At 37.9% G+C, this 18,899-nt stretch overlaps 1 protein-coding gene across 3 annotated transcripts in view; it reads left to right on the plus strand.

The window, feature by feature from the left end:
• Positions 1-18,899, plus strand: part of pcnx2 (pecanex 2) — a 141,582-nt gene that overhangs the window by 70,596 nt on the left and 52,087 nt on the right. For all 3 annotated transcript variants that reach the window (XM_031902350.1, XM_031902349.1, XM_031902351.1), the window contains 5 exons: positions 270-379; positions 2,535-2,640; positions 12,746-12,838; positions 16,293-16,443; positions 18,727-18,868. In XM_031902350.1, coding sequence (XP_031758210.1) covers positions 270-379; positions 2,535-2,640; positions 12,746-12,838; positions 16,293-16,443; positions 18,727-18,868 — 602 coding nt within the window. The remainder of the gene's footprint in view (positions 1-269; positions 380-2,534; positions 2,641-12,745; positions 12,839-16,292; positions 16,444-18,726; positions 18,869-18,899) is intronic.

Consider the following 18,899-nt stretch of genomic DNA (forward strand, 5'->3'; position numbering starts at 1 on the left):
CCCCCTTCCCAAACCACACCACTGCACGTCCCCGTTTGTTGGTAGGCACCATCTCACACTACTTAAACATTGGGGACACCGATCATGTGGGAGTAAAACCAGACCTGACTTTGGGAGTTGAAAAGGAGGCTTCTTCTGGGCTAGGTACTTTCTCCTTTAGGGAACTAATTATTCTAAGTATAATTAAGTAATGTAGTAATGGAGACGTGTTTGTAAACTGCAATTGAACTTTTCAGTTAAGTAAATATTTTTTGTCCCAATCTTCTCAGGAACCGTGGGATATTCGACACACCCCAGCACTTTTTTCTGCTTTTTGTGGTCTTTTAATTGCACTTTCATATCATTTGAGTCGACAAAGTAGTGATCCATCGGTTCTTATGTAAGTTCTACTGCATGCTTTTTCCTCTATTTTAAGTCTACCGAACAGTTTGATGCAATAAGAATAGATATAGTAACATACCTGGTTACATACTGACCCCAAATGAAAATAGTGTTTATAAATTTTTTTGCTTGCCAACTCAGCTTCTACAAACAGAACCCCCCACTGGGTATTATGTGTCGTAGGACCCCCTAACTGTAAAGAGACCCCTAGAAACCATATATTTTTGAAAAGTACACCAATCCGAAATGGGTAAAGATATCGTTCTTCACCAAACTACCAAATGGCAAACTTATGCTAAAAAAAGTCAATGAACAACAATACAAGAAGAAATCTGCAATGAAACCACTAAAATGAGATACATTTAGGCAAACCAATGAGATAAAAAAATTAATGATTAGACAGAGTAGTTAGTGGTCAGGTAACCTGATCTTATTGTCATGCTGTGAAATAAAAAATAAAAAAGCAAACAAAAGTATATGTGTTTGTTTGAGTATGCTTCTGTACACCTCTAAAATGTATGTGAATGTTTGTATATGTGTATGTGTGTGTGTAAATATTTGCACAAAGAAGAAAAACAGAGATACAAATAAAACGCTAACCTTAGTAAAATGTGTATGTGTGTAAATGCAGTAAAAGCTCCTGTATGAGCGGGGGGGGGGGGGAAAGAAGTGGCGGGTCGTCATCCCACTGCATTTCACCTCGAGGTCTACGAGAAACTTTAAAGTGATCTATTGGTAGACCGCGATCTACCTTTTGGGTAGCCCTGACCTGGGGGGTTGGGGGTGCATCAGACTCTGGGCCGACAGCAAAAGCTGTCAGGGCAGAAAGAAAGCTTTTACTGCAAAGCACTAAAACAAAACAAAAAAACACTAGCTGCCTTTCTAACGTTTGTGGAAAAAGTAAAGTAACATTTTAGAAGATTGGGATTAATAAGTAATATCTTTCCTTTAGCTTAGATTCTAGATTTCTAAACTCATGCTTTAAAGTGTAGAACCATTTTTTTTCCTAATTTACCTGCAGACTGTCTCATCTTATATGTGTTTTTCTTAAATTACTCTCTCAGATGCCTTGGTCATTTATATTCCACAATTATAAAAATGTGCTTGTTCACCGAAATTGCAAAGTTTTTTCTGTATATCTGGGTCTGTATCACATAATGCTAATATTGCAGTTATTCCCAGACAGGATACGATTCTAGACCGATGTGATTAAAGATTTGATGTAAGATGTGTACCAAAAAACTACCCTCATAACTGAGGCTCTCAGCCTTATCCAATACAAGAAAACAGCTAGTACAATGTATTAAAATCTCTTTTTCCTTGCTTCTTTGTCAGAGCTTATATTACTGTAGGCCTTGATTTAAGGACCAATTTGTAGACCATCTTAAATTTTTAGCCCAGTCTGGCTACAGCTTCCATCTTTAATACACTGAAGCCAATAGCATAGAGTATGCCAGGGTATCAAGTTTGGCTTATTGAGGCGCATTAGTTTATGCATGCTTTGTACAACAATGTAACCAAATGTGTCTCATTTTACTATATGTGGGCATTTTCCCTTAAATGTGTGCAATATTAGGATCTAGTTATCTCTGAAAGTTATATAGTGGAGTGGGGTAGTATGTATAGTATATCATACAAGCCACATCTACCTGCACCCAACTGCATAGCTATAACGATTGTGTGTGTTTTGTTATGCTGGAAAGGGAGAATTGTTAATATGTTTGTATTTTAAAAGAATGGCTGATTACTGCCTTAGATTTTTTTCATGGTTTTTACGATTTTAAAAAAGAAAGAATATAATATGCATATATATTTGTAGGTATTCAAAATAAATAAATAGAAATCACATAAATTGTACCTAGTTAACCATTACAGACATATAGACATACAGTGAAAAAGAAAAGAGAAACACAATGGTGTTTTTATAATGTACAATGTAGGTAGTCGGGATTGGTGAAAAGGAGAAGGTAAGGAAGGAGACAAGGAGGGTGGAGGTGAAGCAGTGGAAAAATTATGACTTTGCCTTTGGTTTTGTCTTATTTTTTGGCATGTTATATTTATAACTATATATTGCCTGCTTTCATGTCTTTTGTGTTTTCATCACTTTATACATAGACATTGCATTAAACATTAAAACATTTTTTGCATTGTAGATCTCTTATTAAGTGTAAGTCATTATCAAAAGTTTGTAAAGAGCACTGCAGTAGTTCAGAACAAGAGCAAGATGATCCATTACCAGAGAAGATGCAAAGGTCACTGGTAAGTTCCTAATCATACCAATATATTAGTTGCAATAATGATTTTAAAATATTTCAACAATAAGTGCTTTTGCTTTGGTTTTTAATTTTTTGGTTCTTACAGTATTTGTATTCTTTTGTCAGCCAAAAATATATTGCTCTGTGATTTCTTTATGTTCAGTCCTAGTCTTATTTATATTCCAGTCTCTCTTTCAAACAATTGCCTGGTTGCTAAGGTAAACTGGACCCTAGCAGCCAGATAGCTGGTGAACAAAAATCTAATTAACTCAATAACCACAAATAGTACAAAAATAAAACCAATCCAGTCTTAGAATCTGAATATCTGCATCATACTAATAGTTAATTGAAAGGTTAACCACTCGTTTAAGAATTTTCCAGACCCACTCTGTTTCACAGGTGGGCAGTATATAGTTATATAGTTCCTTCTGGGTGAACAATTAAACTTCCTCCTCTTATGGGTCAGCCAGTACAGCAGGGGTTAACCTGCAGAGCTGTGCACCCATTCAGTGGCCGATGACATACTTTATGGGCAGTTTTAAACTGTCATACGGCCCAGCAGCAAGTACACAGTCCTGAAACTCCTTTTTGGTTGTCTTATTCTACCCCACAGTTAACTCCATAAAACTACCTTCTACAGAGCCTGGTATAACTATGTTTGTAAGAGGGGTATAATAACCCTCCCAATCCTTTTATGCTTTATTCTAACTATCTTCTGTTCAGAATCCACGTGCTGTGACAATAAACTTCACTTCTACCTCCAGAGATCTCCTGTCTTTTGAAATTCCACAACACTCCTCATCCATTTTTAAAGCAGCCTGTACATAAAACTAAGCCAGTATAATGTTTCTCATGATTACACACATTTTAAGACTGCTACATTTGTAAATTGCAAACTGTAAATTGCAACAGAGCACAATTACACTTTGGGGGTATAGACAGTGCTGCAATTTTGAGAATATGGGTAAAAAGGATTTGATATTAAATTCAAATTGCAACCGGTGGGAGCAATGACAAGGGAGCGCGGACTAGGGGTAGGCAGGAGAAGTTCCTGCCTGGCGCCCTCCAATCGTTGCGCCCTAGGCAGGTACCTCTTCTGACTACCCCTAGTTCCGGCCCCACCAGTAGGCCAGCTACCAGTTGCAATGAGTAAAATTGCTGATGCTATACTGGCTATAAAATTGTTCCCTGAATCAATATTACAAATTGTATTAAATCTTAATGCATTATAGTGCATATTTCTTATATTATTCTTATTGTATCTTAAGTTCTTTTCAAAAAAAGGAACTCCTTTTATTTAGGCAAAAAACCTCTGTTTTATCTTGTGTAATATTTTAGTTTTGCTTTCTGTCCCACCACCTGCAACCTCCACGAAAAATAAAAACAAATATAAGTGAAATACTCTTGTCTGCATCGTCTAGAGGCAGATTTCAAGGTGCCCTTCGACTAAGGGAACCCCAGATCTCACCACCTTAATGCTTAGTCTTGTAGGGGTTACATCAGCATTTGATCTCATTCAGTCAAGTGTTAGCCTTTCCATTTTGCTACTGAGTGTTCCAAGGTGGGTTACATTATTTCCTTGTTGGCAGATGAGACATTAGCTTGGGCATTTACTCTCTTTAAAAAGAATGATTCTTTTGCTAATGATGGCAGCTCATTTCTGCAGATATTCTCCAGAGACTTTCATGCATCAGGTCACGTGGTGGCAGGCTTGTCCTAACATATGCAGATCAGTCAAGGTGATTGCACTGCCAGCTTGTACAAAATTATTTATTACCAACTATAATGACATGTAGTGGAACTGGCGGTAGACTTAAATTGGATCTTGCACCAAGGGCATCTTAAAATGGAAAAAGTGAGCAGCTGATAAACAGTCCCTATAAAAAACATACTACGGGAACTGCTTATGAACAATTAGATATCACATTCCTAAAGGAGACCAATTTTAAAACATGCCATAAACCCTCAATAAGAAGTAAACATGATACTTCATGGTTCTTTAGTGTTTTTTTTTGTTAACTTGTACCTGATGAAAGTTTCTGCTGTCCCAGCTTCCTTAAATGTTTTAAAAGCATGTTTTTTCATACCAACCTCAACACTTATACTGTTATCCAACCATAAAGGTTTGACTTTGCAATGTCGTTCATTGCTTACAAGGGGAATATACTGACCTGTATACATGCTACTTTTTAACCCTTTCACTGCCAGCCGTTTTGAACAAAGCGGAACTTCTACTGCCAGACAGTTTTTGAACATTTTGCACTGTTTCACTTTAGGGGCCTTTCCTTGGGGGGGACTTTTAGTTTACCCAGGAAAACAATATATTGTTTTTTTCAGGACAACCTAAGCTTTTAAAATATGGTAGAATTTTTGTGTAATTCCAATTTTGTAACAAGATATAGGCTTCTAAATGTATAAAAAATGAAAAAAAATTATATTTTCCATAATATAAACACACATACCAGAAAAAAAAAATATTTTATGCATGAAAATACACCTGATTTGGAAAGTCCCATGTCTCCTGAACGTGCCAATACCAAATATATATAGTTTTATGGAGATTTCTCACATGTATAGGTCAAAAACTCTCAGCAATACACTACCAAATTTCCAAAGCACTGCTCCAGAAAGCTGCATACTTTAGATTTTAAGGCCAAAAATTCCGCTAACAGAAAGTTTATCCCAGAAAATGTTACATTTTTAGAAAGAAGAGATTCTGGGGAATCCAGAATAGGCACAACTGTCTGTCTACTCCAAACTATCAAGTCGCAATGCTTTGCTAAAGTTATTGGTTTTTATCAAAATTTGTGAAATTTTTTTAAAATCGCTTCAAAGCTTCCAGTCTATAGTATCTTAACTCCTAAAGGTCATAAAGTAACCAAATAAAACACCCTAAATATGAATGCCAGGGGTCCACTGAACAGTTTGATGCCCAATATGTATAGGTTTAGCTAAGTATGTGGCATGTAGGGGCCCCAATGTGAACATACACCCATATGCACTGTCATTTCTGTCATTTCAGCTTCTGCAAAATCAACATTTACATTATTACATGTGGGATAATGCTAGTAAAATGTACATTCACCCCAGAAAGCCATATATTTTTGGAAAGTACACATTCCCCCGAATCTTAAATGGGTACCCATGTCTTTCTACTCCACAGTACCAAGCCGCAAAGCTTTCCTAAAGTTGGCAATTTTGATAACATTTCCAAGAATCCACTCAAAGCTTCCAGTTTCCAGCATCTTATCTCCCACATAACATTAGGTACCAAGATAAAACACCCTAAATATGAACGCCAGGGGCCCACTTAACAGTTTGATGCCCAATATGTATAGGTTTACCTAAGTATGTGGCATGTAGGGGCCCCAATGAGAACATACACCCATATGATCTATCATTTCAGCTTCTGCAAAATCAATAAATTTACATCATTATATGTGGGATAATGCTAGTAAAAAGTACATTCACCCCAGAAAGTCATATATTTTTGGAAAGTACACATTCCCCCGAATCTAAAATGGGTACCCATGTCTTTCTACTCCACAGTACCAAGCCATAAAGCTTTCCTAAGTTTGACGATTTTTATGGCATTTCCAAAAATCACCTCAAAACTTCCACTATGCAGCATCTTATTTTCTACAGGTCATTAGGTACCAAGACAAAACACCCTAAATATGAACCCCAGAGGTCTACTGAACAGTTTGATGCCCAATATGTATAGGTTTACCTAAGTATGTGGCATGTAGGGGTCCCAATGTGAACATACCCCCATATGTACTGTCATTTCTGTCATTTCAGCTTCTGCAAAATCAACATTTACATCATTACATGTGGGATAAAGCTAGTAAAAAGTACATTCACCCCAGAAAGTCATATATCTTTGGAAAGTACACATTCCCCCGAATCTAAAATGGGTATCCATGTCTTTCTACTCCACAGTACCAAGCCATAAAGCTTTCCTAAGTTTGATGATTTTTATGACATTTCCAATAATCACCTCAAAACTTCCACTACGCAGCATCTTATTTTCTACAGGTCATTAGGTACCAAGACAAAACACCCTAAATATGAACCCCAGCGGTCTACTGAACAGTTTGATGCCCAATATGTATAGGTTTACCTAAGTATGTGGCATGTAGGGGCCCCAATGAGAACATATACCCATATGTACTGTCATTTCTGTCATTTCAGCTTCTGCAAAATCAACATTTACATCATTACATGTGGGATAAAGCTAGTAAAAAGTACACTCACCCCAGAAAGTCATATATTTTTGGAAAGTACACATTCCCCTGAATCTAAAATGGGTACCCATGTCTTTCTACTCCACAGTACCAAGCCATAAAGCTTTCCTAAGTTTGACGATTTTTATGGCATTTCCAAAAATCACCTCAAAAATTCCACTATGCAGCATCTTATTTTCTACAGGTCATTAGGTACCAAGACAAAACACCCTAAATATGAACCCCAGAGGTCTACTGAACAGTTTGATGCCCAATATGTATAGGTTTACCTAAGTATGTGGCATGTAGGGGCCCGAATGTGAACATATACCCATATGTACTGTCATTTCTGTCATTTCAGCTTCTGCAAAATCAACATTTACATCATTACATGTGGGATAAAGCTAGTAAAAAGTACATTCACCCCAGAAAGTCATATATCTTTGGAAAGTACACATTCCCCCGAATCTAAAATGGGTACCCATGTCTTTCTACTCCACAGTACCAAGCCATAAAGCTTTCCTAAGTTTGATGATTTTTATGACATTTCCAAAAATCACCTCAAAACTTCCACTACGCAGCATCTAATTTTCTACAGGTCATTAGGTACCAAGACAAAACACCCTAAATATGAACCCCAGCGGTCTACTGAACAGTTTGATGCCCAATATGTATAGGTTTACCTAAGTATGTGGCATGTAGGGGCCCGAATGTGAACATATACCCATATGTACTGTCATTTCTGTCATTTCAGCTTCTGCAAAATCAACATTTACATCATTACATGTGGGATAAAGCTAGTAAAAAGTACACTCACCCCAGAAAGTCATATATTTTTGGAAAGTACACATTCCCCCGAATCTAAAATGGGTACCCATGTCTTTCTACTCCACAGTACCAAGCCATAAAGCTTTCCTAAGTTTGACGATTTTTATGGCATTTCCAAAAATCACCTCAAAACTTCCACTATGCAGCATCTTATTTTCTACAGGTCATTAGGTACCAAGACAAAACACCCTAAATATGAACCCCAGCGGTCTACTGAACAGTTTGATGCCCAATATGTATAGGTTTACCTAAGTATGTGGCATGTAGGGGCCCCAATATGAACATATACCCATATGTACTGTCATTTCTGTCATTTCAGCTTCTGTAAAATCAACATTTACATCATTACATGTGGGATAAAGCTGGTAAAAAGTACATTCACCCCAGAAAGTCATATATTTTTGGAAAGTACACATTCCCCCGAATCTAAAATGGGTACCCATGTCTTTCTACTCCACAGTACCAAGCCGCAAAGCTTTCCTAAAGTTGGCAATTTTGATTACATTTCCAAAAATCCACTCAAAGCTTCCAATTTCCAGAATCTTATCTCCCACATAGCATTAGGTACCAAGATAAAACACCCTAAATATGAACGCCAGGGGCCCACTGAACAGTTTGATGCCCAATATGTATAGGTTTACCTAAGTATGTGGCATGTAGGGGCCCCAATGAGAACATACCCCCATATGAACTATCATTTCTGTCATTTCAGCTTCTGCAAAATCAATACATTTACATCATTATATGTGGGATAAAGCTAGTAAAAAGTACACTCACCCCAGAAAGTCATATATTTTTGGAAATTACACATTCCCCCGAATCTAAAATGGGTACCCATGTCTTTCTACTCCAAAGTACCAAGCCATAAAGCTATCCTTAGTTTGATGATTTTTATGGCATTTCCAAAAATCACCTCAAAACTTCCACTATACAGCATCTTATTTTTTACAGGTCATTAGGTACCAAGATAAAACACCCTAAATATGAACCCCAGAGGTCTACTGAACAGTTTGATGCCCACTGTACATAGGTTTATCAAAGCACATGGCACTTAGAGACCCCCAAATATACCTTGTGCACACTAATTTCATGGCTTATCTTTACCTAATTCATAAACACATGGCAGTTTTATGAGGGGTAGAAGCTGCAGAAATGTAGGGTGACCCCTAAAATCCCTATATTTTTGGAAACTACACATTCTGACAAATCCAACAAGGGTAAAGAGTCCTTTCTACAGCAAAGTACCAATCTGCAAAGCTTTCCTAAAGTTAGTAGTTTTTATGATATTTGAGAAAATCGCATAAAAATGTTGCAGTTTGCCGCATTTATCTCACACAATTTCTTGCGTACAAAGGCAGCTCACCCCAAATAGGAACACCAGAGGCCTACTGAACAGATTGATGCCCAATATGCATAGATATACCAAAGTCTGCGGTATGTACTGACCCCAAAATGAAAATAGCGCATAAGGATTTCTCGCCTGCCAGCTCAGCTTTTGCACACAGAGCCCCTTGACAGCCTATTATATGTAGTAAGACCCCCAAACTACACAGGGACCCCCAGAAAACCATATATTTTTGGAAAGTACACATTCTGACAAATCCAACAAGGGTAAAGAGTCCTTTCTACAGCAAAGTACCAATCTGCAAAGCTTTCCTAAAGTTAGCAGTTTTTATGATATTTGAGAAAATCGCATAAAAATGTTGCAGTTTGCCGCATTTATCTCACACAATTTCTTGCGTACAAAGGCAGCTCACCCCAAATAGGAACACCAGAGGCCTACTGAACAGATTGATGCCCAATATGCATAGATATACCAAAGTCTGCGGTATGTACTGACCCCAAAATGAAAATAGCGCATAAGGATTTCTCGCCTGCCAGCTCAGCTTTTGCACACAGAGCCCCTTGACAGCCTATTATATGTAGTAAGACCCCCAAACTACACAGGGACCCCCAGAAAACCATATATTTTTGGAAAGTACACATTCTGACAAATCCAACAAGGGTAAAGAGTCCTTTCTACAGCAAAGTACCAATCTGCAAAGCTTTCCTAAAGTTAGTAGTTTTTATGACATTTGAGAAAATTGCATAAAAATGTTGCAGTTTGCCGCATTTATCCCACACAATTTCTTGCGTACAAAGGCAGCTCACCCCAAATAGGAACACTAGAGGCCTACTGAACAGATTGATGCCCAATATGCATAGATATACCAAAGTCTGTGGTATGTACTGACCCCAAAATGAAAATAGCGCATAAGGATTTCTCGCCTGCCAGCTCAGCTTTTGCACACAGAGCCCCTTGACAGCCTATTATATGTAGTAAGACCCCCAAACTACACAGGGACCCCCAGAAAACCATATATTTTTGGAAAGTACACATTCTGACAAATCCAACAAGGGTAAAGAGTCCTTTCTACAGCAAAGTACCAATCTGCAAAGCTTTCCTAAAGTTAGTAGTTTTTATGACATTTGAGAAAATCGCATAAAAATGTTGCAGTTTGCCGCATTTATCCCACACAATTTCTTGCGTACAAAGGCAGCTCACCCCAAATAGGAACACCAGAGGCCTACTGAACAGATTGATGCCCAATATGCATAGATATACCAAAGTCTGTGGTATGTACTGACCCCAAAATGAAAATAGCGCATAAGGATTTCTCGCCTGCCAGCTCATCTTTTGCACACAGAGCCCCCTGACAGCCTATTATATGCAGTAAGACCCCCAAACTACACAGGGACCCCCAGAAAACCATATATTTTTGGAAAGTACACATTCTCACAAATCCAACAAGGGTAAAGAGTCCTTTCTACAGCAAAGTACCAATCTGCAAAGCTTTCCTAAAGTTAGTAGTTTTTATGACATTTGAGAAAATCGCATAAAAATGTTGCAGTTTGCCGCATTTATCCCACACAATTTCTTGCGTACAAAGGCAGCTCACCCCAAATAGGAACACCAGAGGCCTACTGAACAGATTGATGCCCAATATGCATAGATATACCAAAGTCTGCGGTATGTACTGACCCTAAAATGAAAATAGCGCATAAGGATTTCTCGCCTGCCAGCTCAGCTTTTGCACACAGAGCCCCCTGACAGCCTATTATATGCAGTAAGACCCCCGAACTACACAGGGACCCCCAGAAAACCATATATTTTTGGAAAGTACACATTCTGACAAATCCAACAAGGGTAAAGAGTCCTTTCTACAGCAAAGTACCAATCTGCAAAGCTTTCCTAAAGTTAGTGGTTTTTATGACATTTGAGAAAATCGTATAAAAATGTTGCAGTTTGCCGCATTTATCTCACACAATTTCTTGCGTACAAAGGCAAGTCACCCCAAATAGGAACACCAGAGGTCTACTGAACAGTTTGATGCCCAATATGCATAGATATACCAAAGTCTGCGGTATGTACTGACCCCAAAATGAAAATAGCGCATAAGGATTTCTCGCCTGCCAGCTCAGCTTTTGCACACAGAGCCCCCTGACGGCCTATTATATGCAGTAAGACCCCCAAAGTACACAGGGACCCCCAGAAAACCATATATTTTTGGAAAGTACACATTCTGATGAATTCAAAATAGGTAAAGTTATTTTTGTACACCAAAGTTGCACATGGCAAAGCTACGCTAAAACAGATCAGGAATACTAATATAGGGATAAAAATGTGCAAATCAATGAAACAACAAAATAAGTCACACGACAGCATAATTAGTGGTCAGAATATCTGATCCAATAGTCACGCTGTCAAAATAAACAGTTTTGGGGGGAAATAAAAAAAAAAAAAAGAAGTAAAATTAAAAAAAAAATTTAAAAAAATTTAAAAAGTTTTTGTGAGTTTGTGTATACATGTGCACATGTAAAAGTTGTGTGACAGTGTGTATATGAGTGTATATGAGTGTATATAAGTGTATATGAGTGTATATAAGTGTGCAAAGTGGGAAAAAAAAAACTGTGCTAAATTGTGTTGTATGTGTGTATAAATGTATATAAATGTGTGTAAGTGTGTGTAAAAGTGTGTATAAACAAAAATAAAGTCACACTTACCTGTCTGAAGGTCAGATCGGTTCCCTGCTTCTCCTTCCTGCAGTCGCCGAGGAAGTAGGTGGGAGGCGGCTCTGGGGGGGGGAAGCAGGAAGCTGTACAAGCAGCAGATGCGATGCGATCGCATCTGCTGCTTGTAGGATGGTCCTGCGATAATCGCATCGCAGGACCATCCCCCCCCAACCCCCTCGTCGGGGTTGGGGGCGCATCTGTCTCTCTGCACCGGCGGCTTTTGCCGCCGATGCAGAGAGAGGCGCTAAGGGACAAAGAACGTAGGTACTACGTCGTTAGCAGGCAACTGCTTTTTTTTAAACGACGTAGTACCTACGGTCTTGGCAGGGAAAGGGTTAAAGATATTCCATTTTCCTTCTGTGATTAACTCTGTGAAATTCCTTTCCCATTTGATGCATTGCAGACATGCCCTTATACTAGCAAAGTCTGCACGTCTAAAAGTTAATGTTTTAGTTAATCCCATATAGAACTCTGCAACATTATCAGGAGACCATGTTATGATCACTATTGCCTAAATGCTCAACCACACAAATGTTAGAGATGAGTTCAGTATTATTAGATATCACCAAGTCTGAAACAGAAACATTTCTAGTAGGTTCTTAGATCAACTAGTGCAGTCCTAAATGCCCGCTTAGGTGCATAAGTAGGATGTAGATGATTTTACTCATCTTGTAAGGTCAATGCTGACTAAAAAGTAGGTGACGCATTTTTACCAGACCTTCATCACTCATACAAAAAATAGTCTGTCTGCATTTAGTGTCACTTTCATAGAGCATGTCATGTGGTTGTTAAATTTTAGATGCTTGGAATCTGGGTTTTTTAAGATAAGGTTATCTTAAGTGTACTAAAAAGCATTAAAAGTAAAAAAATAGGATTGTTTTGTCATCAGTATGGATTTATGTTACCTTAGTCAATATAAAGTACAGGGTACTGTTTTACTATTACAGAGACAAATGAAAGCTGAACAGCTCAAAAACATGTGATGTTTTCATTAAATTGCAGAAAGAAATTCTGAAGTCTGATCTCATCATCTGCATCATAGTTGCTATTTTATCATATGCTATCAGTGCAAGTACTGTATTTCTATCGTTAAGGGTAAGTAATGTATATTTATATATACTTCACTTAATTTTTAAAAAAATAGCTATGGTAAAGCATGTGGTGGGGTTTTTTTTGGTCTTATGGAAAACAATAGAAACAGCAGACCCAGAAGGTGCTGGGGAGTGTGGCAGAGGTATGGAGTGGGATAGTGGGGGCCTTGATTGTTGTAGAGTTTCAGGTTATGTGTGCAAAACAGAAACCAACTGAATATAACTGCAGTTACAATAACTTAAACAGTCATGCCAATTTACCACAACTTTTTGTAATCTATCCTGCAGCCAGTTCTCTATACAATTACAAATATCGTGTTGCAGACCAGTATTCATTAATTGGCCTGGAACAACAGTATGCTTTATAATACCTCTCATTTGGACTGGCCCAAAGATAAGTAACCAGAAGCTCCAGGTAGAGGTTAAAGTTAATGGATATTATCAACCATTTATTACCAGTCAAAGTGCTTTCCTCATTCAAGACACATCTAGATTCTGGACAAACTACATTGTCCCAAATTTATTTGTTTTCAAAAAAGGCTAAAGAAAAAAAGTTAAAACTGCACAATAATATATGTTTGTTGGGTAACAGTAAGAAAACCTGGTGTGGGGAATAGATAAAGGGATCGCTGGTTTGTGCATCTTAACATATTTGCAAGATTGTGCAAGGTAGATGGTAAAGTGCATGTAAGCAAGTCAGTATTTAGGTCCAGTGCTGCCCAAAGCACCAGATCTTAGCCTGATCCCTACTCTTGGGGATTAGTGCAGGTGCAGATTGTTGGAAGAAAGAAGTGGATGCCTTCTTTCCAGTCAGCTCTGCCATTGGATTGAGCCTTATGTCCAGCAGTGGGCTGTGGACATTTTTGTTCCTATATAGGGTTCCTATATAGAAACACAACACTGTATGAAAGATTGATTTCAGATATTGACTTTTTAATGTGGTTATTTCATACATTATTGAATACTAGGTGGCAGCATGCAATTAAATGTGTATTCTTTTAAAAGATTTGAAATTAACTATATACAAAAAGCACTTACACTATTGCATTATTGCTAAAGTAAGAATTTTTCTTCTGTTATAAACAACAATCTAAAGGCAGGGACTTATGCCCCTATCAGCAATGAAACACAAAATTATAAATAAAAATGGTGTTGATTCCCTTAAACTTTCTGCCAGCACAGAATACAAATTCCTAACCCCTTAAAACTTGACATGACCATTTAAGGCGGGCCCCTCATTTCCCAATATAAGCAGCTATATTTTTTCTTTATTATTTTGGTTTTGTATTAATAAATTTGGGTTTATAATCATTGATTCAATATGGCATAATGGTTCTGCTAGCACTGACATTCTGCGGAACAGTGAGTTGTGTGGAGGTAATATGCTGAATCATTTACTGATATCTGTGATATGGTTCACATAGTAACATAGTAAGTTAGGTTGAAAAAAGACATGTCCATCAAGTTTAACCTTAACGCTTAGCTGCTAGTTGATCCAGAGGAAGGCAAACAACCCCATATGAAGCTTCTCTAATTTTTGGCAGAGGGGGAAAAAATTCCTTCCTGACAAATTCTTATAATGAGATCTCTCATTGACTGAATCATCGATTGTATTATTTGTATAATCATATTATAATTGCTTTCTATTTTATAGCATAATTATTTAAATATCTTCCATATATTATTAATCTTCTTCATTTGTATGAACCAGGGCCTGGCAGAAGGTACCATTTCCACAGTTTCTTTTTTTTTTGGTAGCAATACAAAGAATAGCTTCAATTTTCAATAAAGAAATATTACAACACATTTATGAATGGAGCTTTCATTTTATATAAATATGTAATGTTAAGAAACAAAATGCTAAAAATGTCAGAAAAAAAAACATTTTATTTTTAACACAACACCTATGAAAATATTGCAATATCTGTCTAAGCTGAAACTTCCTCAGTGATGATATAAGCCTTCCATTTCCATCATGCCTATTTTTGAGGTAGCTTAATATGTAGCTGCAGATATTTCAGCAAACCCTTCTGCCACTATTTATACTTTGAACTTTGCAAATATGAAAAGTGCTCATGTGGCTGTGGCAAAAACACAAAGATATTTAACATACAGTTCTAATACATTCAATGTTCAAGTAAAAAAGTAATAAATACAGCAAATATAAAGAAGTAAAATAAAGTGCAATTGTCTTGCCTCTCATGCCATAAGCCACCATACTGCCCCAATGTACACCTGTACATGTACAGCTTCCATATTGTCCCATGTACCTGGGCCAGCAGCCACTATGTAGCTCCCATGTAACTGTGCCAGCAGCCACTATATAGCCCTCATGTACCTGTGCCAGCAGCCACCATAATGTCCACGTGTACTTATGCCAGCAGCAGCCATCATATTGCCCCATGTACTTGGGCCAGCACCAATCATATTGCCCCCATGTACCTGGGCCAGCAGCCATCATATTGCCCCATGTACCTGGGCCAGCAGCCAGCAACAAGTGTAAGAAAATAAGACCAGGTTTTCTCCTGCTGTTTCTTCCAATGTTCCGTGCAAGCCACACCAATGCGTCAGCTCTCTCTGCCTAGCCTTTTTTTTATGTTGGTGTGTGCATTTACCACCACCCACAGCGCATACGTTGCAGCACTAGCACATCATCAGGAGTGCCAGAGGCCCTGAGCATTGAAATAAAGCTTACACACCCGCAAAAGAGGGGTGGAGATGGGGAGCACTTCTGCAGTACCACTTTTAAAAATAGAAAAACCAGAAAAAATCCCCTTAAAAATGCACCCCCCCAATGGTTGCACCATAGGCAAATGGCAACTCTGCCTACCCCTAGTTCCGGCCCTGGTGAGAATTTATGAATTACAGTGCATTGCAGGTCTCTTTGGCAACATCTGGTATGATGAGCCTGACATCACTGCATTTCCCTTTAAGAACTCACTGTTTCCGAATATCCAGCCTTTTGAGAAAGCTCCGTTGGTAGCAAAACAGTTGTTGAGACTTGAGACAAGCACCATTTAGAAGATGGGCCCTTTCCTTTTCACTCTTTTCACTCTTTTCACTCTATTGTGATGACTAATGTGTGGATATTGCAGGAGGTGACTGTGTGCTGTTATTTGTGAGAAAGCCGAACGCAAGCTGGCATTCAGTTCATCCATGTGTTACTAAAATCTATGCAGTACCACTTTGGAGATAAGTACAAGTGCACTTAAAATATAGTAATGGCATATATCCAATGAAGATTGTATTTAAACCACATGAGGGGCCCCTCTAAATGGTCATGTCATGTTTTTATGGGATAGGGATTTTTATTCTGTGCTGGCAGAATAAACATTATTTCTATTCATAATGTTATGTTTTATTGCTGATAGTGGGATACATCCCCACATTGAGTTTGTTAATACATTTTGGGACATTAAAAATGTTTGAGGCTATAATTTTTCTTCTGTTTTTTGCAGCCATTCCTTACTTATGTACTGTATGGCCTAGCACTAACTGTGGGATTAGTTATACATTACATAATTCCTCAACTCCGAAAACACCATCCTTGGCTATGGATTTCCCACCCAATTCTTCAAAGCAAGGAACACCAAGAGCGCGAAGTCCTTGGTATGTAGCTCAAATCTTTAGAAATTCTGGTTATCATAATGATTAGTATTTCACACATGGCTATATGGAAAGTCCCACACGTGAACAACATAGCTGGATTTCACTGGTTACAAATAATATTCTGTGCGTGGCCAATTGGAAAGTCACATAAATGCACTTTGCATTTCATTAATGATCTTGTATTTAGATATTGCATAAAGGTTAATCTCTTGGTGCCAACAGATGATTTCTTCTATTGATTATAATGTTTTTACATATTCTCATCGAGTTAGAATAAGATCAACCTCCACGCGTTTTTTTTCCCATTTCTATGGGGCACATTTACTTATCCATGAACGCTCCGAGCGTTCGTTCGATCGGTCTAATCGTATGTTCCGCGACTTTTTCAACGCTTGCGTGACTTTTTCATATTTTTAGCGCGAACAAATCGGATTGTTTTTGCCGCTGTTTACAACCGTTAGGTACGAAAATTTTGTGACTTTCGTATCAGCAATACAATACGATATTTGCGATCTTCAGAAATTTTCGTTTCTAATCCGAATTTTTCCCATTCAGGATTCGAACTGGTGTTTTGATAAATCTGCCCCTATATGTGTGAATATTACTGCTTCTTTGCCCCTTCTGAACTCGAAAACAGCTAATAACATTTTGTTAGGCTCTTTGCCTTGCTGCCATGCCTGCCTGGCCTTTTGCATTCATGCCTAGACTTCTTGATAACTTTTCATTAAGTGGATACATTAAGGTTCTTGTGTTTCAAGGTGAAACATTAAGGTTCTTGTGTCACATTAAGCACCAACCATTTTTGCAGCCACAAACATATACACTGCCTGGGGGGGTCACCCAAAAACTCTTCTGCTAAGGAGCCCAGCTCCTCATCGTTATGCCACTATGCAGGCACCTGCAACTCATCCCAGATGAGTTTCCTTAAAAATTCAAGGAGAATAACTTGAAATAGAGAATAACTTGTCTAATCCATTTTTGGGTGGAATAAGATTCAGTCAATTATTTTAGCCAGCTTTTTGTGTTGTTTCATTGCGCAAAAATAATATATATGTGAATACCATTGCATTCTTATTTTTTGCCATCTTCATTTTCTGTTCTCTTGAATGGGTTTGAAATCTAGATCCCATGGCAGCATAACAAAAATAGCATATAAGAGATACATTAACAATGACAAATGCAAGGACTTTACATGTGCATAAGAGCAAACCAGGAGACAGTTCCTATAGTGCTTTTTCTCAGGATGAATCCTATGATCTGTGACTTTTGCAGGTTGTAACTTGATATTGCAAGTAGCACAAGGAGCCTTGTGAATACAGTAAGGCTCATCCAAGTGGACACCTACTTCCTATCAACAAACTGTCTTTTCCATGGTAGATGCCTCGCTTTGCATTTATACAAGCGATGCAAAGAGCTGTGTCTGGCAGCACTGGAAAAACAGAAAGGGAGGCAGGCTGCATTTTGCTCTTTTCTTGCTTTTGAAAATCATAATGAGCCCAAAGCTTATTTAAGATCACTTTGTTTCAGGAGTTATTTTAACTAAAGAATGCTAAGGCCAATTTAATCACTGTTGAAAGGCAATCTTCCAAAGATGAAACTTTAAACAATTATATTAAAGTCATTGTAGCTATACAGCAGTGATCCTCAACCAGTAGATTGTGGGCAACATGTTGCTCCCCAACCCCTTGGATTTTTTTTTAATTTTTGAAGTTTAGGTTGAATAAAAATAAGATGTACTACCAAGCAAAGCCTCCTGTAGGCTGATTCACATAGTTCACATAGAGGCTACAAATAGTCTACATAGAGGCTACCAAAGAGCAAATAACTTATTTGCAGCCCCAATGATGCTTGTGCGGCTCCCCAAGCCTTTCTACATTTGACAGTGGCTTTCAAGTGCGAAAGGTTGGGGCTCCCTGCTATACAGTGTTGTAATTTTTCTTTATCAGTGATGAGGTGTGGGAAAGAGGTCTTGGGCAGGAGGCATGCTCTTAAACTTGCAGAGAGGAGGCATCTGTTCTACAAATATATTACAAAAAATAAAAAATGCTGTTCCAGTGGTACCAAGTGGTATAAATATTGCACATACCCACTCCCAAATGAGTTATGGAAGATTTTGGATCTCCCAATGATAAATTGTTCTGCAAATTGTTTACAGTTCATATTATTGTCAATTTTGTAAGACTTTTGTTAAGACTTTTACAGTATTTAAGCATGAAAATAAGGTTGTCTATTGTAATACTTTGAAATATTATCTTACAATATTTACTTATTCATTATTTTTAGATGCAGCACATTTAACATGGTTTGAGAAACTCTATTTGTGGCTGCTGTGTTTTGAGAAATATTTTCTGTACCCCTCAATAATTCTGAATGCTGTGACAGTTGATGCCTTTTCAATCAGCAAGTACAAACGCTTTGGAATACAGTAAGTTGCATTACTGCATCTTCTGAACACA

The sequence above is a fragment of the Xenopus tropicalis genome, chromosome 5 (assembly GCF_000004195.4).
Source record: "Xenopus tropicalis strain Nigerian chromosome 5, UCB_Xtro_10.0, whole genome shotgun sequence".
In the NCBI taxonomy this organism is placed as follows: Eukaryota; Metazoa; Chordata; class Amphibia; order Anura; family Pipidae; genus Xenopus; species Xenopus tropicalis.